The 23,456-nt window shown below is 41.4% G+C and overlaps 2 protein-coding genes across 6 annotated transcripts in view; one reads left to right on the top strand and one right to left on the bottom strand.

The window, feature by feature from the left end:
* Positions 1-7,666, bottom strand: part of slc20a2 (solute carrier family 20 member 2) — a 45,709-nt gene extending 38,043 nt beyond the window's left edge. The window contains exons 1-3 of one of the 5 annotated variants that reach the window (XM_041937186.1): positions 7,408-7,666; positions 7,177-7,303; positions 6,721-6,985 (exon numbers count right to left, since the gene is read on the bottom strand). The gene's annotated coding sequence lies outside the window, so the exon portion shown is untranslated. Of the gene's footprint in view, positions 1-6,560; positions 6,680-6,720; positions 6,986-7,176 lie in introns of those variants that run through there. The other 4 variants (XM_041937193.1, XM_041937187.1, XM_041937188.1 and 1 more) reach the window with 4 other exon arrangements.
* A 4,609-nt stretch (positions 7,667-12,275) lies between these two features.
* Positions 12,276-23,429, top strand: mthfd2l (methylenetetrahydrofolate dehydrogenase (NADP+ dependent) 2 like). Its single transcript, XM_041937447.1, has 8 exons — positions 12,276-12,418; positions 13,978-14,162; positions 14,393-14,515; positions 14,898-15,050; positions 17,141-17,248; positions 19,976-20,068; positions 22,604-22,729; positions 23,099-23,429. The coding sequence occupies exons 1-8, from the start codon at positions 12,276-12,278 to the stop codon at positions 23,212-23,214; spliced, it is 1,047 nt and encodes a 348-aa protein (XP_041793381.1). The 3' UTR covers positions 23,215-23,429.
* The last annotated feature ends 27 nt before the right edge of the window (positions 23,430-23,456 follow it).

Below are 23,456 nucleotides of genomic sequence, written 5' to 3'. Positions count from 1 at the left end.
ATAGACAGTTGACAGTTACACAGTTCACTTGATTATCAGAGCAACACTGTTCAAAAAGATGTCACTCAAGTCCATCAAAACAATTGGCAACTAATCATTATTTTTCAATTCACTTAGTTCACAATTCAATTAGTTTCTGTTACCGTTGGCCTCGAGGCCACTTTCCTTAAGTGATAAGTTGGATTTTTGTGTTGTGAATGATGAACGATGGCAAGGGGTTCTTGCAAAGCAGAATTTCCAGTCTAATCATGATAAACAACAAGCTATCTTATTTTCACCAAACCCCCTCAAAACTAGGCAACAAAAGGGGAGAGAAACAATCCACGCTGTAGTATTTAGTCATTAAAAACGTTAAAGATAATGTCAATGTTGTGCAGACCACCCACACACTTTAGCCAATCTGCTCCTGGGGGAAAAAAAGACTAATTCTCTGGAAATTTGTGGGCAATTTATATGTATCAAGGCATAGATTTGTTTCCACATTGCACAAAAATAACACTGTATGTCATCTGCATGTCCTGACAGATCATCCCAAAGGCCAAGAATAACTTTTCCCCCTCTGCTTCTCTCAGTTATTTCCTCGAGTGCTTTGCCATCAGAACTTTTCCAAGACCCCGAGCTGACCCCGGGCAAAATTATGACTCATTCAGGTCAAGCAAGCCATAGGTGCTTCTGTACAAATGTACTTTGAACAGGAAAATAATGTCCATTCTGCCTCCCATAAATAAAACCACAATGCCTCACAGTTCGGCAGTAAGCTTGTCATTAGCATAGTTAACACCAGGCCAGCACCCAAACAAGAGACGCTCTGTGTGACAACGCTTTGATACAGACCCTGCCGCTCACAGAAGGCCACCAGAAACACTACAAAACGGCTCTCATGGCCTGAGTGGAGGGGGCAAACACAGCCAAAAACACACAATAGGTCAGAGAGAACGAAGCAACTGGCATAAGCAGTCACACGCTAACTAGGGTAATAAATGGCTAATTGTTTACATGTAAGTTGAGTTCCCTTTTTACCGGAAGAATCCAGAGGTTTTGTCTTTAAGGAGGTCATAACTTAAAGAAAAGAGGTTTTCCTCTCTAATTTAAGTGAAGGTCTCTTTCTTTAAAGCAACCCAGACGTGGAAAACTACCAGGAAGCCTATGGCCGCCAGCGTGAACAATAAGTGAGTCAATTCTAAATGCTGATATTCGTCGAGAAGACAGACGAAACCTTCAAAAATACCACAATCGTTTTGTGAAGACATGTCGGTAAAAAAAATCGGCGCATTATGAGCTATTAAGGCTCACTTTTGGGTCAAAGAAGAATGCAGGCCTACGTGACAGTGTTAACAGGAGGACAGACGAGCATTATGGGATGCCAACATCTTTTATCGGTTGTGAGCTTGCCGCTAGACAGGAATTCCCTGAAACCAGCTGCATACATATACATGTGGACAAACCACAAATATTTAAGTGTATAAATGCAGCCTCAAGTATTTTTCTGTCCAAAAAACTTAGATCTGGTTAAACACGGAGACCAAACTGAACCAATGGTTGTAAAGTAGTCCAATTAAGAGCTGAAATGGTTTTTGATTGTTTTCCCGAGCTTACAATGCTGCCCTGACCCTGAAGCAATGATGAAATTAAATCATCAAGAGACGCACGGAACTGTTATGTCTGAAAAAAAGTGCTATTCTTAAGCTTGTACCATTTGTTTTTGGCGTCTTTCTCTATTGCTGACGGCTAGCAGCTTGCTTAATGTGTGCTCTTCTCAGTTTCCTTTAACAACAACAACAACAACCCTCGCATGCTCTCTTCTGTCCACTGCGGTTGTTGTGACCGCTCTCAATGAAAAGAAAAATGAAAAGACGTTATCGGCTCCGCATGATCGGTGACATGCCTAACCAGATTTTCAACAAGAACATGGATTAAGCAACGCTAGTGCAGGCGGACATGCGGCACGCACACACACACACACACACACACAAATACACACACACACACAGCATGGAGATTCCCACTCTTTCTGTGCTATCATGTGATGTTGCCATGGCGAAGTAGGGCTCAGACATAACAGTGTGATTGTGCTCGGAGGGCGAGGTAGGCCGATCAGAGAGACAGACTGTTCTCTGACTGTGACACTGCCAGCCTCAGTGCCAACTACCCTTCCGCCCACAGAGACGCAGACACACCCACCGGCAGAAGGGCCGGCCTGCGCGGGGCCCTACCGTCATGGAAACCAGAACAGACTCAAGTGCATTTTCCATACGTTCCTTTTTCTTTCTTTCCTCTCATGCCAATCTGCAAGATCAAGGTCATGTCTTCTTTTTTGTGAGAAAATGTGAATTCACTTCTAAATTCTAAAGGGCCATTGTATTTGGCAGCTGCACTTAAACCTCTTCTAATATAAAACATAAAATAAAATTGCATACTTCAGCTGGGCTAGCAGCTGTTATGTTATGCTGTGGGGGAGCAACTGACAATCATTTTCATTACTGATTCATCTGTTATTTACTGAATAAAAAATATCTGCAGCCAAGCAAGCAGTTCAGTGAGATTGTACTTGAGAATAGTGATGCTTTGAGCTAAGTGCTAACACCCGTTTGTTTAGCATATTAGCTTGCTAACATTTGCCGATTAACAAATAATACAAACTACACCTGACGATGAAGGGAATGTCATTCGTTTCGCAGGTATCTGGTCATACACTGTATAAGTGTTGGTGGTGGAAGAGGAAAATCTGGGAAGTCCACAATCGTAACTCTGATGCATTTATTTCCACTGATGAAGTTCAACGTTTCGGCACTCTGCCTCCTGCAGGATAAAATACAGCAGTCACCTGACTGGCGTTCATATCAGCTGGGGCTGGTGCTGCAAATTAAGGCTGTCAACTTTAGAGGTCAATCTGAGGGAGGCATAAGACCAAACACAAGTCAGCTTGAGGAAAAGTCAGGGAATCATCAAAGGCATCAAGATTCATCCTCTGGGGATCATAAGAGTATGCACAAAATGTCATCTTAATCCATCTGATAATTGCTGAGATATTTCAATCTGGATCAGAGCCGTGGACTGACCGACACTGCCATCCCTGGGGCCATGCCACTAGCATGACTAAGAAGGTCAACAGAATAGTGAAAAGTCCCACCATATTTTCTGGGAGTTCAAGGTGAGGTCCTCAAAGTGCCTGTTTTGTCTGACAAATTCCAAAGCTTGAGGCTAGACCGATAAATTGGCCAGTATTGGCATATGGCAGATGTATCTGTACGGGTGTGTATGTCGGCCAATGAGTAACAAGACGCTACAGTGCAAGTATGCTAAAAATATGTTTCAGCTTATTTAGAAACGGTGTCTCCATTACCTGGTTTGCCTGCCTGACACCAAAATACAAATATCAGCCTCAAAGACCCAGCATTGGTTGAGCTTTATCTAAAATACATATTCAAGATGTAAAATAAGGAGGAGGTGAATCCTCACACTGCAAATATTTGCCTATTTATGTGCAATTAAGTGATTGCTGATCTTTTATTTTGTTTTGTATCAACTAATCAATTAACGAATAAACTGTTTCAGCACACTTAATCTGATTATGAAAATCCGGCTTTGGACTACATCTCGTGTATCACACAAGGAAGATCGAATCTTGCCCCACTGTTGGTCTAACAGAGAAAACCCAGCATATAAAGTCTTCGAGAAAACGAGAGAGACTGTGAAGAAATGTGGTGTGACCGGGCCGCTCATGGAAGACATTCTAGTGACGGAGCGAGAGGCCTAAGGTGAATTTAACATCGACCTGGAACTAAAGGTGGAGTCACAGAGGACAGAGAGTTCCTAGAAACTGTGAGATGACGGTGCACGTGTACTGAGAGAAAACACCTCCATGAAAACTGGTCTGACTCTGCTCTTTCAGCATCTTGTTGCATGTGAAAACATTACACAATGTGCACATACTTCTCCCATGCATGCAAACAGCTCTGCCCTCCCCTCCTCCGCTGACAGCCAGCTTCGACGCAGAACTTCAAGAACGCAAGCTCAAGCTGTCCGACTTAGCTGCTGTTTCAATATGCACTGCGTTGTGTCTGTTGTGAAGCGTTTCGATCTATGGGTTAGCGGAAAAGAGAGACTCTATTGACAGTGTGGTCTGAGCTGTGGTTGCACCCTGGCCATTCAGTGTGAATGACTCTGCCTCGATTTATTTTTGGTTTTTTTTCAAAGAGGATTACACAGACAAAGGGCAGGTTGAAATACAGGGAAAATATAAATTGAATCTGTCCATAATGCTTCTGTGAACCCACCTTAATTCCACAAGCTAGTGATAGAAAAATCTAATTAAGGGCCAGTCAAAAGGAGGGCAACGACCGTGATATTTGTTTTCCCTGTCTGCCAAAGCTGCCTGATGAGCCAGCATCTCTGCAGCGACACTTGCTGGGGCTCAACACAGAAGTTTAACTGAAAGGCTTCTTGGAGAGCGGTTTCTTTCAGCAAATCAGATCGCCTCAAATTAAAGATTAAACTGTGTGGGTGCAAGATTTTTTTACGAACTGTGTATCTAAGGTATAAACATGGGTGTGAGGAGCTGTGGTATTTCATTATTACTTAAGCACACTTCATAGACAGGTGGGTATGTTTTTAGGGATGGGAGAGGGAGAGGCTGGCGACATGGACAGAAGCCCCAGACTGTGCATATGTTCAAATACAGCATGAGGGTGCGTCAAAACAGGGAAGTCATTAATCTGTGTATCTTATCATAATACACTTTCATATCTGTCCTACAACATTTATGGCTAGACGAGATACAACAATCAGTGTATTTCCAGTTTACGAGCCCCCGCTGTGCAAAAGCACTGATGTTACATTTTCCCGGCGAGGCTTTTAGCGAGAGCAACGAAAAGAAAAACATGCAAGGTAGAGGCAGAGCCCAGCACTCTTCCTCTTTCGCACTCTTTCTTATCATAATATGCAGATTAATCATTAACTCTCAAACCCCAACCTGGCGGCTTGAATGCTATGTGCTTCCACTGCCTATGTGGGCCATAGGATATGGTACTTTCAGTGTGGGGGATGTGTAGTTTAAAGAACATGTATCTGACATATTCTAGTTGAAATAACAGGGACATATGACAATATAACACCACACATAACAATGGCAATACAATAAAGCCTTTGTATAGCTAATAATTTAGCATTTTGTTGTTTTCTGTGTATTTTCTCATATTTATAGCAAATTGCATAGGATCTTCATGATACTAATGAAAGGTAAATTTGAGCTGTGGTACTTTACTTGAGTATTTTCAATTTAATGCTACCTTACACTTCTACTCCACTGCATTTTATTGGGAAATATTGTACTTTTACAATATTTATTTGACTACAGCACATAGCTGTTTTACGAAGATTTTACACTAAAAACCCAATGATTTTATAAGAAAACACATTTTTATCCATAAAATTATCCAACAGTAAGTAGTTACTTTAGTAAGTTGTTAAAATCAGCTCCACCTCCGTCAGCTACAACAGTAAAATGCTGCTAATGAATGCATCAGTAATATTAATCTTTTAATGAGTATATAATAAGTGGGGCACTGAATATTTTTACTTGTTGTACTTTGATACTTTTTCTTAAATATCATCTTCGACACAGAACTCTTACTTGATTGAGAACTTTTACAGTCAGAATTTTTTATTTTTTGCCAGATGTAGGTATTTTGCAGAGCTCCTGTTATTCTACCCATCGCGCGTGTTGACAGCGTATGTTCCAGTGTGTGTGATTTGTCTTGTTGGAAAATATATCTAGCACAGCCACAATGGAATAAACTCGCCCTGAAAACACTGGTGGGGCCTCGGTAGCAGGAACATACTGTGTCACATTAATTGTCTGGCCTGCCATTGCAGATACAGATCTGGAATTGAACTTATCAGGCTTATTTCCAGGTGCTGTCTGTATGTCTGCCTGAAACAATTAGACCGTCCACAGTCACATATCAAGGTAGACAATGCAGTGCAGCGACAACAAAAGCCTGAGGCTCCTGGTGGAAAGCAAGCGACCTGGGGCTTTTCTGAGATGTTTGGGTTCGGCTTAGTCCTAACTTCTTATTGTTAGTGGCCAATGGAGCGGTGGTGGCAGGTCACAGCGCGCATGCTCAGTTGTCGACCCGCCTTGTCGTCAAACAAGCACGGAAAAGCTCAACAGAGTGAAATGAACTCGCGTGATTAACAGCAAAGTAATTAGAGCCGCTTTGGGAGCGGCGCTGCCGGCCAAGTGCTCGCATTTTCTTGGCTTTTCCAGCTTCCCACACCGGTTCAGACCGGTGGACTGACCACCGGGCAGCGTGTCTGAATCGCCGCTATTGTGATATCGGATGTGGAGTCACACACACGTGTAGCTGCTCCATTCAGGAGTGCGTGCGAGCAGCGGCAACAACATCGCGAGCACGCTACAGCCAAACGTTAGCCTCTCGTGCCGAAGCGCGACACAATACAGCGAGTCCTGTCAAAGCCACACGAAGGCTGCGTGGCCGCGAGCTGCAGCAGCTGACCGAAGCGCACAGACGTTTCTGTCTCACTGTGTTCACACTCACCAGGCCCGGTCCTCCTCAAAATGCAGCCCGCGCGGACGCTCGCCGCCAAGAAATGCGTGAGCAAAGTGGCTAAACCTGATAAAATACCCTGTCGAAGTGGGAAAGAGACAGGGGCAGTGGGGTTTTTTTTTTTTTTTTTGGCCAGACAAAATGTACTTACCAACGAAATAGGACACCACGCGAGGGGAATTGTGCCGTTCCTCCCCGCCTCCACGCCTCTATCTCTGCCTGTATTTTCCCAGAACCGCTCTCCCTCCGTGGGCAGCGTCGAATGTCACAGATTCCAGCAGTGGCCGTCGTCCCCCAGGAATGGTCGCCCTCGACTCGGCCCACTCATGCGACCATGTTGCCCTGAATGTCGCCTGCTGCTCTCATCCGGGCGTTTGGGGATTGAGCCGTCGTCTCAACGCCGCTCAGGATGACAGCTATGGGATGAAGGAGGGGTAGCGTGAGACAGGGAAGGAGAGGGAGAGGGAGGGAGGGAGAGAGGAGTAGTGGTCAGTCTGCTGCGGGCGTGCTGAGACCAAATAGGGGGGCGAGGGAGAAAGCACACTTCGTAGCAGTGTGTGTTAGCAGATTTCGTTAGATGAACAAATCGCGTAAAAATGCATCAAACCTCGTCATCTTCAGGGTGTTAAATCTGATTTTATTACTCATGAGAGCAGCAGCAGCAGCAGGAATATTCGTCTCCAGCCTCCAAACTTTGCTTTAAATGAGCGTTCACACGTGCAACTGCCCATTCCCTGAAATAAATGTGAGATTTGTCTTTCTCGGCCTTTCCAAACAAAAGACAACTTGGTGCATTTGATGACACAACCGAAACACACAGTGCAGTCGCTGAGTGTACCTTCAGATCTCGTTAAGCGCAAACACACTGTCCTGCTCTCTGCCCATAGGCTGCCTTCATTGTGGATTATTTTAATGGCTGAGACGGAAAGGACCCGTGCCGAGCGCAGGAATCCGTCCTGGCGACCCTGTCACTGCGCTGGAGAAATGAGGGTAATTTGACCAGAATTTCCTTTGACCTCGCCCCTATTCCGCGCCTCGGAGGTAAAACGTGGGTTGCGTGTGAACGGTGTGATCACTGGGTCGATGGTAATGTTTAATCAGTCAAAATGTTGCCCGTCTATTATGGCTGTGTTCACGTGCGCGATGCATAAATATGTTACGTAACCGGCCCAGCCAGTCAACAACAGTGGGTGGGAGAGAGGAAGGACTGTAATTACACCGGCTTTAACGGCGTGATATACATTTACTGTATACAAAAGAGAGCAAAGGCAGATATATTTGGTAGAATCATTAAAATTTATAGAATAATTTTTAAAAAGTTTGCAAATTTCACATTTAAATGACCGCTAAGTGGCATCAACTTTTATTAGAAAAAAAATCCCACAGTTTGAAGCATCCCATATAAACTTTTATAACCCTGACGCACAATTTTGTGTGTGTGTGCCTGTGTGTGATCTGAGAAATAATTTCCCTTTTGAATCGTATGTGTCTTGTTGAGACATGACTCTGCTCCATTCACCCCGTGGAAGGGCGGAACAACTGACTCTGCACAGACTTTCACCCACGCCTTGCGGCGTTTGCTCACCTTATTATTCCACCCTGGAATCAACAGCCACATAAATGTTCTCAACCTACACAAGGCCGCACATCACCAGACAACAGCACACAGTGTTTGGCCTGCTGGCCAACTCTCCCTGCAACAAATCCAACGAGGCTTTTCCTGTCATCATAAGCCGGGGAAATCTTGTAAGGGTCTGAGAGCAGATTTACGGTGTGATAGAGCTCTTTTAAAGCTCACCCCTGTGAGGATAAAATAGCAATTTCTAAATTCAAATGTCATTTGGTTTTCGATTGACATCAATTTCAGTGCCCACGGCATCCGCTGAAGGACTGTCCAACACAGACGAACACTGCCAGACAGAGTCTGCAAGGATTGCACAAAGTTGTGATTATCACATCTTTATGGAATTTATTAATCAAGCCCTGAATAGTGTGTTAAAGCTCATCCAACCACCTTGTCTACCCAGTGGCTATATATAGTACTGTACAGAATGAGACGTCTTGCTAAAGGCAACAAGAAGGATACAGCATCTGCCTGTCCTCAAGAGGGATTCAAAACCATTGCGTGCCACACCAAAAACTGCCCAACTTGGTTCATGGGTCAACGACCTATGCCATTTCATTTTATTTATTTATTGATAAGGACAAAGCACAGTAATACACATTTCAGTGAAAGTGTCGGTGTTAGCCAGCTGTGATGTTTTAAGACCAGTGAGGTGATGGTTAAAATTAACCAACAGAAGACAACCAAATGCCATGAAGGCAGCAACAGCAGGAGCCATGCAGAGTGACAGGAAAAGACAAATACAATAATACAGCGACAAAATCCACTATTCGGTACATGTTGCCCTGCACGGCCAAGCAATACAGATTAAAAGCGGACATGCCGAGCAGAAACAAGCAATAAGACGTAAATAATATATGACATTCATATGCTGATCTTGATAAAATGTGAAAAGATGCAGTTGCAAGTTAGTAAAATGATGATATCATACACCTAACACATAAGCCATGCAGCAGCTACAGAAGATATATCACATGTGCAGAAATGTTGCAGAAACCTTTCACCAGCCTTGGTTCAAACATGGTCAAGACCAGAATGATAGAGCAAGGATTGCTGGGGCTTGGTTACACCGATGAGCGGCTGAATTGAATTCTGGACAAAGATGGCAAGAGTACTTGTAGAAAAATGCAGCTGGATTAAACTGTGTCCGACGCATGCGGGTTATGTGGATCGTCTGTCATCTTCTCATCATCCTCCATCCATTTTCGAAGATGATCCAATTTTATAAAGAGAGCAAGAGTTTATTTTCTCCACTCAAGTGTAGCAACCCTGTTTAGAGGCTTTTTTCACAGCAGCACTTGTCAACCAAACTCTTAAGGGTCAACATCTTGTGCCTCAGATGCACTGTCTGCCCTCTAACAGTCACACAACAAATATCACAGCTTTGTCACAGTTACAGGAAATTGATCCTCTTTGTTCTTGCTTTCCTGGACCGTTCTCACACCATGTTGAGTTCCGGTTGGCAGCTGCATTATTGACTGTACGGTCTGTGTTGTTATAATAAACAACCTTTGGATCAGAAAAATGTAAAATGTTGTGTTGCAGAAGATCTCATGCATGTCCTGATGGTTTTAACATATGATTACTTTTCATTTACCGGAAAGCATCACCAACAGCACTGTTATGTCTCCCTTTAAAAAAAAGTAAAGTTTTTGGAGTTACGCAACTAACCTATAGCTCAGCAAACAGACCATGTATGTAAAAGCCATTAATTAGGTGAACTGCTGCTTAGCTTTTGTCAGACACAACATTGTGTACGTTCCCAATCAGTCTCATGTCCAGGCAAGCCTGGTTGGGAGCGGTGTTTACCACATTTCAGAATACACTCCCACCACTCAAACAAACCTTTACTCTAAACGTGTCACTATAATTATGATTCAAAATTATGTGATTCAATTAAACAGATGTGGGGTTTTTTTTGCTCAAAGCTTCCTACATGAATGCTGTGATTTGGATTTTGTCAGTTGTTTATGATGCGTCTTCACTCTGTTTCTTTACTGCCAAAGGTCCCTGACTTTCTACTCTTGAACTTTTTAACACCCCTGTGCAGGAATCCAATTACATAACCTACACAACTGTGAGCAAGGCTGTTTAGTCCTTACTTGTACAGTAACCATGGTGTCAGTTTCTGTATGTATGTTACATACAATGGTAGCAGTAGAAATAGCTGGCTCATGTCAGTCTGCTAACTCACAAGCTGATTAAAAACAAAAGGAAAACATGAACATGACCTTATAGATACAGAGCAACATTAGCATTCATTTGGAGTGGAGTCATGTTTCTGGCCACCTGATGAGTGTCCACTATTCACGTTCTTTTTTAGCTTTCCTTACATGATTATCACATATGGAGCCTTTTGGAGAAATTTTACATTTGGTGTCTAAAATACAATTTCACAAGCAAAATGTCCCAAATCCACACATGGATACAGGTGAATTTGAGGGCAAAGGTTTTTGTGTGTAAATGTGCTGCAAAACCTCTCATCTTCTTCTTCAGTTTTCCCACCTCAGGTTACATTTTAATCCGCCTGACGAAATGTTGACACTGAACATAATAAACTCTGACAACAATATCCACTTTTCTGGTTTCTATGTTTGTGTTTAGACAACTAACAATTTGTGTTAGTTAGACTGTGGTCTTGATGATGCATTTCCTTTGTGCTCCCAGCAGCATATGAATGTAATTTCTAGTATGTCATGTAAGTTCTAGCATGTAATGTAATTAATTGGAGACAGACTTGTTTAAGTGACATGTCTTCCCATGTTGTCTTCCCTGCCCCTATTTTCTTAATCGGTCAAACCAGCAAGCCTTGGGCCATAATCCTGTTTTTTCCTTAGCTTTGGACTGTTGAATCATTTGCTTTACATGATTTTTACATGATTTGTACATTATATTCTCAGTTGACACCTAATACTCATTTGCCTCTCTCTGAAATTTCAAGCGTTTCAAATGACCCTTTACACAATTCACTGAATGCACCAAATATTTGCTGCCACCTTGTGGCAAAACAGGATATAGCTGTGACACTAGCTACTTTTCATTTGTGATGAACACTTCTGCTGTCATATTTACGTGGCTACACTTTTATGCAAATAAGAAAGGATTTAGAGTGTTAAATGTCACTTAAAATATACGGCAATTGATACGTGAGTTTAATAAGTGAGCTGCAGAGAGACACATCACAACCTAGCTTCCGATTTACCATACTGACAGATTGGTTTGGATTAGGGCTGCAACTAACGAGTGTTTTCATTGTCGATTAATCTGGTGATTATTTTTTTGATTAATTAATTAGTTGTTTGATCTATAAAATGTTAGAAAATGGTGAAAAAAGTCACTCAGTGTTTCCCAAATTCCAAGATGACTTGTTTTGTCCTCAACCCAAAGATATTCAGTTTACTGTCATAGAGGAGCAAACAACCCAGAAAATATTCACACTTAGAAAGCTGCAATCAGAGAATTTTGACTTTTTTTTCTTAAAAAAAAACAACAACAACCTCAAACCAGTTAAAGTGAATAAGCATACTCCTTAAAAAATATCAAAGTATTCCTTTAACTTTTAGGGGTTGCGGAGGTTTGTGTACCAAGACTGTGACAAACTCTAACCTGAGTCTTCTCAGTGGTACCATTCCACGTTTGGATGTCACATATAGAAAATCTTTTTCCACGGTGCCCTCTTCCTTTCTTTCCCACAAATAACTATAGATATACAAATATATTCATGCAGCTTTGAAAAACCACATAACCTGAACAGATAAATGGACACAACTGGGTTTACATTGACTGTAATTAAATATACTATGAATGTATGAAAATGTCCTTTCCAACACTGGATATATGTGTTTTTTCTGTAACAACAGTGTTCTTACAGTAACTTGGTTACTGGAGTTACACAATGAATAACACTCAACCCCTCTTCCGCACACGTAAAGGTATGTTCAGAACGCGCAGCATGTTCAGAAAAGCCATCATTCATCAGCTATACGGTACACACTGCCCTGCCCCCCTTTCTCCCTCTCGCGCACGCACACGCGCACGACGAACACACGCGCCACAACACACATATACACACACACACAAACATGGCGGCCTCTGTTTCACCGCTACGCTCCTCCTTCAGGATTTGTAGCCCGTTAACGTTACACCACCACTGCTGCCGGGCCAAACTGCGGATGCACAGAAAATGCGACAGTCAAAGGAGACATCTACACCAGTCGGCGACGAGGTAAAGGGCAGCGCGTTCACAACACCGCTGTTTTTTCTGTAGATGTCCGGTGTTACTTTGCGGAGGGATGAGCGACGCTTCAGCGCCGGCGAAGGCGTGTGTACCGTCACGTGTCAGAGGATGGTGATTGACAGCAGGTTTCACCGTTCACGACAGAGAGGGACGGTTTAGTGGCAACCCTTTAGCCGGAAGGTCAATTACAGATCTAATTGAATCGACAGTGCGGTCAATAAAGGTGTCTGTATTAGCATTAATGTTACATAACTCGCCGCATTTGTATCTTAACATTAGGAGCACTATGCATTTGTACAGTGCTGCTGCCGAGCGGACGGTTAGCTACATGAATCACTGGTGCTAATAATGACCTTACACCGCAGCATGTAAGCTTCTTAACACACAGGACTCATTAACTGCCGCAATGTCGAAAATAATAAACCTTAAGTCATTATTCCACTCGCGAGACAAGAAAAGAGTAACGTTAATTCGTACTATGGTGAGTAACTTACCGTCAGTAATGTCAGTTACAGCTGTATTTGTAAACCAACGGTACTACAAATACTACAATTATGCTTCAACGAGAAAACCAGATCTGCTTTTTATTTTGGCTATTTTATACTCTTTGTACTCACTTCAATTTGTAATTTTCCTACACTTTTACTCAAAAAAGGTGGCTTCCATAAGCAGGTGTAACTATTATTACACAAGTGCTGCTGTTAAGCTAGCTGGCTTAGTAAAAGCTATCTTATTATATATATATATATATATATATATATATATATATATATATATATATATATATATATATATATATATATAAAAGCAGACAGTTAGGCTGGTGACCTGCCCAGGGTGTCCCCCGCCTTCGCCCGAGAGACGGCTGGGATAGGCTCCAGCCCCCCCCGTGACCCTGCAAAGGATTCAGCGGTGTATACATAATGGATGGATGGAAAAGACACACGGAAAATGTGTTTAGTTGATGTGCGAGGTCTAATTTCCTGTATATTGTAAGGGCAGACATTCATAGTGATGTGCCAGATGTGCTGTACATCATCAAAGTGGTGTTCACATTATCAAGTATGACACGTCAGACTTCAAAAATGTTGTAGCGCGGTACCACTGTAGCATCATTATGCTTTGCTGGTCTTATCATCTTAGGGCTGCTACCATGGATTGTTTTCCTTATTGAGTAATTAGCTGATTGTTTTTTCAATTTATCGATTAGTTGTTTGGTTTATAAAATTTGAGAAAAAGAGCCTATTGCAATTACACAGAGCCCAAATTGACAACCTCAAATTGCTTTTTTTTCTGACCCGAACCAAAAGATATTCAATCCACTATTGCAGGAGACAGAGAAAACCAGCAAATATTCCCATTTGAGAAACTTGAACCAGTGAATCTTTCTTGTCAATCAGCCTAACTGATTAACCGACTACTTGCCTCAGCTTTATTTGGAATAATGTGTTATATATAATTTTGGTTTCATGTCTGTTTTGTAACCTGTGATGTGGTGTGTGCTGTGAACTTGCATTTATTCTTGCCTTTACGATTTACCCCTTTAGGCACACCGCTGTGGTGATTTCAGGGACGGAGTTGGCTCGTCAGATCCACAGAGAAATCCAGCGTGATGTGGAAGAGCTAGTAGCTCAGGGCAACATGAGACCCCACTTAGGAGTGGTCTTAGTGGGGGATGACCCAGCCAGCCGTACCTATGTTAAGAACAAGACCCGGGCAGCCAGCATCCTGGGTCAGATATGAGCTTTGCATGCATTTCTGAACACTGTATGTGTAGCTTATAGATCAATGACCTTAATATATTTTTACCTAATGCATGTCACAATTTTAAGCGTGCATGGACAAATAGACACGCATGGATAAACATGTTTTATATAAGCAAAACTAATGTGATATAAACTAACATGCACATGGCAGCATTTTGAACATGGAGTGTGTCTGTGATGTGTCTGTGCTCTTCAGGTATTTCAAGTGACACAGTGGTGCGGCCTAGTTCGGTCTCCCAGGAGGAGCTGCTGGATCTGATTGACAAGATGAACCGTGACTGGAGGGTCAGCGGCCTGTTGGTGCAGCTGCCACTTCCTGGTAAACACAAGCACTACAGCTGGACTTGAGTTTTTCTCACTGACATCAAAGATAAACAGCTGGTCTGTACAGTTCACTTTGCAGTGATCACATTTATATAATGTGAAAAGTACTTGTGAAAGCTCCATAACAGTTTGAATAGTGGCTTTTAGTTAAGCAAGTTTTACTAGTACTACTATTTTAGTAAAAGTTAAGTATTTTACACTTGATTTTTTAACTTGTCTGGCAATATTCAAAACATCCACATACTGCATGTTTAGAACAGTACCACATACAGTCCCACTGTATAATGTAGTGGTCAACAATTAGCCATTAATGTACCTACTGAGCTTTATTATACATAATACCATTGTGTATCTGTCATACTCTCTCCCCTCTGTAGAACACATCAATGAGCGAGCAGTATGTAATGCCATCGCTCCAGAGAAGGACGTAGATGGCTTCCATATTGTGAATATCGGTAAGATGTGTCTGGACCAGAGATCCATGGTGCCTGCCACACCTGCAGCTGTCTGGGAGATCATCAAAAGAGCAGGTAAACCACAAAACTCGTCAGCTCTGTTACTCATAACTGATTTTTTAACAGTGTTGCAAACGGATAATCCAGTAGGGGGCAGTGAAGACCTTTGAATTGATTGAAGTTGAAAATGATTGTTTCTCAAGGTCTTTTTTAGTGCAACCTGTTTCTTTTGTGTTAAGCATTACTTTACTGTATTTTAATTACACGTTTGTCAATCAGATATTACGTAGCAGAAGCACATTTACAGGGAATTACTTGCAACCAAGAGTGTTAGCTGTATTTTCAATCCTGTCACCGTAATGTGGCTCTGTAGTGCATTTATATTCTACTCATCAAGTCTCGTCAGCTCTGGAGACTGTGCTGCTGACTTTTCATGTCTAGTCCATTAGATGGTGCCTAACAATCATTTACCCAGCCGGACATAAGGTCTGCACACAGTGTAAATGCACTGGACCACTCACTCATATTTTTTGACCAAGTAAGGATGTAAATATTTTGACAGTGAAGAACTTGAGCTGACTGTGCTGTGCTAAAAGTAGGAAAATGTAGTGTTGTGGCTCTTTTCCACAAACTAGTCTCAGAGTAGTACCCAAAGCCACTTCAGATTTTCTTGTGTAACGAGTTACAAAAGATATTGTTCAAAACCTCCAATAGGAAAGAAACCCTTCTGAATGATGTGACAATAACTTGGAATAAGGCACAACATTCTTCAAATAGCAGGCAGGATTAAATAAATAAATAAACTTATTTAAGAACAAGAGGTCAGCAATATAGATTTTCATGCTGTGTGGTGATTTAATGCAGGATTTAGATTCTGGCTGCACTGATTATACATTCAGATGCCATGCAAGAATTAAGAAATGCTACATGTAATAATATGAGAAAATTAGCAGCTGTGGAAAGTAACTCCTTTGTTGTTTACTCATCAAACCTGGTGGAGGGCGCTGTTGCTCATCCGCAAGCACAGCAAAACCTTGAGTCAACTGCAGATCCACTGCTGATGTGGTTAGTTCAGTTGTAGTTGCTTTCAAGGCCTGACTGCTGAGTGGAAAAGTTTTTACAGAGTCTGTCAGTAAAAAGATGCCTCGGTGCCCCCTTCCAGAAAGCAGGGATAAAGAGTCAGTGAGACCGTGGGAAGGGTCCTTGGAGGATTTTTGTGGATACAGTTCTAATGATGATCATGCATGATCATTAGAACTGCATAATCATGATGCTATGAATGATAAGCACCCTCTGTGGACAAGTGGGAGACCCTGCTCAGCTACTATCCATCAGCTATCAGAGAATTTTTGCAGTCCCCACTCCAGACAGTGCTAAAGGATGCTTAGGATGCCTTCTGTTATCTCTTTTAAAATGTTTTGAGTCTCTGCACTACATGGACACACTACTGGGCTTTATATATTGATGAACTAAAATGGGTTTTTAACCATTAGCACGCTGAATAAATAATGGCTTTTAAATGCTTTAAACCTGACTAAAACAGACTTGTAATGTACCTGTTCAAAGATTGCTTTGAGGACGTTTTTCACCATCAAGAGCAGCTTAAGGTTAATTTAATGTCTGAGTTTTAAATTGAGTGAACATATTCATTGTGGAAGCTGAGCTATATCACTGTTATTTCTCGACTTTTAAGCACAACATTGAAGGACTGACTAAAGAAGTAATTATATGGATAAAATCTACATAGATGTTCAGATTTCAGTGAACGTTTTTAAAAATGTTTTTAATTTGACAACACACCTGGACAACAGTCATATATTAAATACAAACTATCAGCAAACTGTGATATCGGTGTCATATAAACACACCTGTCCTCCCGCAATCAATCACATTAATGACATTTGTGTCAGCTGACAAGAGATGTAGTAATTGTCACAGGTGTGACATTGTGGTACCAGGCTGTGGTGTAGCTGGCAGAATGACCCCCCTCCACATGCGCCTGTGATCAAAGGTGAAACACTTCCACGTCAGTTTTCAGTATTTTGTGTTTATCGAACAAGCTTGATCCTCGCACGCTCAAGTCCTCCTTTGTCTCAGCGGAGCCGCACAGTCAATCAGGCATAATTAATCAAAAACATTTGCTCTTGAAATATGTGTTTGTGCAGGTATTGAGACAGTGGGAAAGAATGTGCTGGTTGCCGGTCGCTCCAAAAATGTTGGAATGCCCATCGCAATGTTGCTGCACACTGATCGCAACCATGAACGCCCGGGGGGTAAGTGTGTGTGTTTGTGTGTGTGAATGAATAAATGTGTGTGTCTCTGTATCTGTGCAGGAGAGTCAGCGTTGTAACATGATTGGAGTGCTGCTCTTTGTAGGGACATGATGTTGCACCATCGTGGCTTTCCCTGATTTGGTGTTTAAACCTTTTGTCAGGATGTAGCCAATAAATCAAGGCTTCAGTGACTCCCCACCTTCTCAATTAAACAATAAATGCTGATGCATGTCCTGCTGTAAGAGTTCAAAGAGGAAAAAACCAGGGAGTGTGAAGGAAAAGGCCGAACAGGGCGAGACTGTTGGGAATGTGTGCTGTGGGCAGACGGATCCACTGTCCTTATAAGGGTGTAGGAAGAAGGGAGGGGATTTGGAAAGGCATTGCATGGAATTTGCTGTTTAGATGAAGCAACAAGATCATTTGACCTGTCAGAAGTATAGCATTACATAGTATTACAGGTCAGATCATCACAAAGGTGTAACCAACTCAGTAGCTGCTGTATGCAATCAAAATATTCACTCACATTATAACTGTGTGTAATAACTGCCACTGACTCAGTACTGCTACTCAAAGTTTCATCTGTCAGGGATTGGTTGTGGGGTTGTATGATGTTGCCATGCTGGAAGAACTGCTATAAGGAATAATTCAAAGCAAACCGTTGACATACTTAAAAACCAGCTGGCTATCTTAGCCTAAATACAGTTCATGGCTCTCTGGGTGTATGGGATGAACTGCAGAGAAGACTCACAAAAAGCAACCAATACAGCGTATGTCAATGACCAACACATCTAATTACAGTTGTTGAGGATATGTCGCATTTTTGCATTTCTGGAACATTGCTCTAATAATCTTTATAGCCACATTTCATCCAAAAGTAGTCCAGTAAGTACTTTTCAAGGAACTAAAATGTGTCTTCAGCCTGTTGCTGTGTGCATTTCCACCATGGTATAAAGACACGCAAAGATTAGGCATATTAGTCTACTGAAGAATCATTTTGCTTTGCCATCAGGACCTTAAACATTTTAGGATTTAGAACTTCTATGGCATGAAAAAAGTTCTATTAAGTTTTTTAAAACCTTCAACTTGCGCTGTTAAAGCTGATAAGCTTGTACACACAGAGTAGCCAGGGTGCCTTTGAAGCTACTTTCAGATTTGAATATTTTGCTTTTTGCAAAGCCAGTTGTCAACACACCACGTTTACTTAATATCTGCCAGTCGTGTTTCTACTCAGACTTTCCATAATGCATTTTATTGAAATGGAAACCGAACAAGTGAAAGCATGTCAGAATCTTAAAGATGTTGAACTTGGATTCTTATCACAGTCCCACACCAAGTATAAGTTCAATCCTTGTTTGCATGTATCAGATTGTGTCACTGAAGTAAAATTTTGTCCATGTTGGAAACCTGCACTGTTACGCCTTGCTTTTCCTTGAAAGACAAGGCCGTGTAGGATAGTATCTGAATGTGCCCAAACACACAGTGGCAAGGTTAGAAAGCCGGTAAAGATAAAAACAAGCACCAGGTATAACTGTGGCAAATACACATACAAAGAAAATGTTTTGTATGAAATTTTAATGACGTAATTTTCATTGTGGGGTCAGTTCTCTTCTCCCCAGCAACACGTGCACACACACACCCGGTAGGAATGTGGCCTGGAGGTTTGGCGTGCAGTGACTTGCCTTTCCTCCCCTTTAATTCTTATCTTCCTAGAAGCCCTCCTTTGTGTGGCCCGCTTTTTTCTCGCTCTACATCTGTACTCCCTGTCTCACTTCAGTTATGACTGTGCATGATGTCCTCACTTATAGCGTGATGAAGATAAGGATTACTTTCATGTCACGTTTTCACATTGTGTAATTACTCACTACGTCACTTGTCAAATGCGCCACGTAGTGCAGAATTTTAGGCTTGGATGTATTATAATAAACACAATGATAGTAAACAGGATACTGTTATTAATATATTTAACATATGCATACGCACACGTTATGATACATATTTTCTTTCCTCTAATCTTTGTTTTACCCCTTGTGCTACTGGGCCATACAGATAGTTGATTTTATGTGCTGTGGTTTTGACATATCCTCCTTTGAACCTTGTGCCGCCAACTCAGTCCAATGTAGGTGAACAGGATTTCCAGGTTTAGCCGTTTCCTAATCTTGATTTCATTTCTGCATTTTATTTGACTGCTTGCTCCTGGTACTATTAAGCATGTGTGGAGGCAATAAATGAAATAGCAACTGAAGATTTAAAAAATATCAGATATCTTATAAACCTGAGCTTTGCATCTTTAGAGATTAACCACAGGTTCATAGATGATGGTCATTGCTCATTAAATAAGAGGCTTTTTTGTGTGTGTTCCCTGTGAAGGTTAATGCTACATTTCATAAAAGAGTAATACGTTTTTCTGACGTTAGCCGGTGTTTTGACAAGGCACGCCTATGGAAACCCTGAGAGAAATGTCACTGTCAGTCAGGATGGTAGGCAGCTTTCAGAGGGACGGGTGCTCCAATAGTAAGAAGTTCCAGAAGAGAGCTTTCACGGAAATGTCTGTGAATTAACCTGAGTTTTCGATTCATCATTTTTTTCTGCTTTAACCACTAGATATGAAATTTAATTTAGCCATTGTAGGTGGCAGAAATCTCTGAGACAGTTATCTCAAAAGCTTGGCACATAAAACCGTCTTGAGGAAGGTGAGAATTACTATTTTTTGTGATTTTGTGATCTCAGGTGATGCCACAGTGACCATTGCCCACAGATGTACACCGAAGGAACAGCTGAAGGAGTTAACCAGCCTGGCTGACATCATTATTGCAGCTGCAGGTAATTACACCCGAGGCACAATTAGGACACACGCCTGTCTGTCTATTCTTTTACAGTTTCAGAAGTGATTACCAGAGTGACATATGTGATACTGAGACAGGTCTTTTCAAATTGATTAATAATACAGAGTCATGCATAGGGGTTTACAAAACATCAGCCAGCTTTAGGGCTGCAACTATTGTTCTCAATGTCAATTAATCTGCTGATTCATTTCTCAGTTCATTGTTTGCTGTATAAAATGTCTTCAAGTGTCTTCAGATGTCTTATTTTGCTGAACCAACAGTCAAAAATATATTCAGTATAATATAACATAAGGCAATGAAAAACAGTAAATCATCACACTCTGATAAAATTCATTGAACAATTACTTGATTCTCAAAATAGTTACTGTTTAACATTTTTGCTTGACTAAGAAATTAATCAGTTCATCAATTAATCATCTGCAATTTGTATTAGGCAGTAATTTCTTCTAATTTTGTCATTGGTAGTTAAGCCCAATACTGAGATGATGCCCACTGCCCAGTTTATTGCAGTGTTGTAATGTAAAGTATTATTATGTCATTTGGAAGTGCATCCCTGCCGTTTTTTATACATGTATCAGGCTCATTTCTGTTAAAATGGGAAAATTACAAGACAGTTTTGAATGGAGTCAATTCAGTTAAAGCTAATTATTTTTTAATCAGATTTTTGCCATTTTGCAGGGTTTCAGAGTGACAGTGTGTGATTGAATTGTAAGCACAACTACAACAAAGACACTAGCTCAAAGATGAAGCTCATCATCGCTCTGCGAAATCAAACGGACACTTCTAACACACAGTCTAAATAATCATCCATCTTTGTTTTCACTTTCAAATAATGGATATAATAAAGATGAGTTAATGCTGTTTAACAGGACAGTTTAAAATGTGTGCAACCGGTCATGTTGTTTTCTGTTTGGGGACATTTTCATGCATTATTCCACTGAATGAAACAAATTTTATCTTAAGGGAAGTAATTGTACTTTTTATGGTGCTACTGAAGTGTACACTCCTTAAACCAGGGCTGGATGGCATTTCGTTATGTTGGAACTGCCATAGGTGGAATTATGTGGCCTGGTAATGCAACCAGGTGGAGAGATTGTGAAAGTGCTTACCAGCCCTTACTTGAAGTGATCTCGTCTGAACCTAAATAATCAACAGTGACGTTTCAGTATATTAGCTGTTAGTCCGTGGTCACGGATTAAGCTTTTGTGAAGAACAACAGTGATGTGTGGCAGCTGGAATGTGAGACAATCAATCAATGCAGGGCAGGAGTATCTGTCGAAAGACTCTTAAGTAACTGTATATGCCTCAGGGGGTGCCATGTTGTAGGTCCTTTGTAAGAAATAGGCTGTTTCCTTATGACTAAAAGCTACTCCTGGGTAGGGCACCTTATTTTCATTTCATCCAACTGTTAGGTTTGATTTCTGGAAATGAGGAACTATCAACACTGTGCTGTATGATCAAGTGAACCCCAGCAGTCCAGCACACAGCTATCAAAAATTAAGTGCATGTGTTTGGGATTTAATTCATGTATTTTCAGTTGGTTGGACATTAGACTCAGGATCTGGTTTGGAGTTAGGGTGTCATTGAGTTGCTCTGATGTCTGTGCACTGCATATGAGCAGTGGCATGTTTTAAAGTTAAATTTGGCTCTTAATTGTTATTTGACTCAGACTTAATCTCATTGTTGAATAGATATAATTGCAGTCTGAGGAGTTCAAATTGACAGGTATCTGGCAGCCAGCTCCAAAGTGCAGTGATTATCACCATAAACATACAATGTTTAATTATTTCCTTCCTTGTAGACAGAAGGCTGAGGTCTCATCATTTTCTGCTATGCTCTTTTAAGTCTGGGGTGACGCTGTAATTGTCAAAGTATTCCACTCGAACCTGTGATTAAAAGGAGATGACAAGCATCCCTGCAGAAAGGAAAAGACAGTTACAACTTAATGGAATGGCTTTATCTCTGTGATATGGGTTATTTACATTGGTGTGGTGGTTGGGATAAGAACGTCATGGCGGCTGCAGATACCTTTCAACCAACCAAACAACCAACCAGACAGTACTGAAATAGTTTGGGTTTTGTTTTAAGTTTTAAACTCATTTTTGGTTGTCTGGGTCAAATCAATGCTCGGCTTGACCAGCAGCAGTGTTTGTAAATGTCTGTTCTGCCGAAAAATGAAACATCAGTTTAACTAATTGGGGTCCCAGACCTCCCTGTTTCACAGACATGAGCACGGCCTGAGGAGTGGGTCCTGCTTTTTTATCTGATCTTGAGACACTGTATATTTTGCTTACAAGGTGAATATTGAATGAATGCATATCATATCAAATTTCCACAAAAGCTGGGAGCTGGTAGTTCTCCAGGAATAATGTTCACAATGTACAGAGGTGGGAGGAACGAGGGTAAATAGGGACATTCATCCAGCCATGATGTGTCCACACAGCGCTGTAGCTGTCAACATGATGTGACCGTGTACTTGAAATTATTTTATGTCCTTGGTTTCTGTGCATAGGTGTTCCCAGGCTGATCACAGCAGATATGGTGAAAGAGGGCGCAGCAGTCATCGATGTGGGCATAAACCGCATCCAGGACCCAAAAACGGGGAAAATGCGGCTCATCGGTGACGTGGACTTTGAGGGTAAATAATAAAACAGTTCCTTCAATTTTTTCCAGAAATGGAGGCTTCTGTGAAACTTATCAACAGCTGTAAAAACACACTATTTCAAACCAGGTTTGTGTTCATCAGGTTGAACAAAGTATTTTGACTTTACTAACACCAATATTAACATTTATGTCAAATTTTCCAACCGCTTTTGTCCCAGTGAAAGCACTCACTCTCACCGCAGGAATGACACACACTTAACAGTGACAGATGAACACATTCCTCCAGAGATCCAGCCTCAGTTGACAGAAACCTCCCACAGAAATAAAAGACTTGAACAGAGATAAACCTGCCAATCATGATCAAGCTCTGGTAACTTCATGTCAGTTGTCTGACTTGTTGTAGGCGTGAAGGAGAAGGCCGGTTTCATCACACCTGTTCCCGGAGGTGTGGGTCCGATGACAGTCGCCATGCTGATGAAGAACACTGTGACTGCTGCCAGAAACGCACTGATGCATTAAACACACACATTATGAAGCTATTTGTTTGATTGAATGATATACAGGACAAACAGCATATACATACATACACACACATGCATACATCAGTTGATTTAGGTTTACACGCACGCACACACACACACTTAGCCAAGCATTTGACACACTTTTATTTAAAAATCCATGGGCTCAAGACTCCATACCTGCTGGGAAACTTACTTGATATGTACTTTGTTTATATTGTGAATTTGTTCATTTATTTATTT

Source organism: Chelmon rostratus, chromosome 5 (genome assembly GCF_017976325.1).
Source record: "Chelmon rostratus isolate fCheRos1 chromosome 5, fCheRos1.pri, whole genome shotgun sequence".
Lineage (NCBI taxonomy): Eukaryota > Metazoa > Chordata > Actinopteri > Chaetodontiformes > Chaetodontidae > Chelmon > Chelmon rostratus.
This window is presented reverse-complemented; position numbering and strand designations above follow the sequence as displayed.

Bases quoted from the DNA above. Each gene is read 5' to 3' on its own strand.
- mthfd2l (XM_041937447.1), top strand. From the start codon at position 12,276: ATGGCGGCCTCTGTTTCACCGCTACGCTCCTCCTTCAGGATTTGTAGC. The intron at 12,419-13,977 runs GTAAAGGGCAGC...TTACCCCTTTAG, and splicing joins CTACACCAGTCGGCGACGAG to GCACACCGCTGTGGTGATTT. The intron at 14,516-14,897 runs GTAAACACAAGC...TCCCCTCTGTAG, and splicing joins GGTGCAGCTGCCACTTCCTG to AACACATCAATGAGCGAGCA.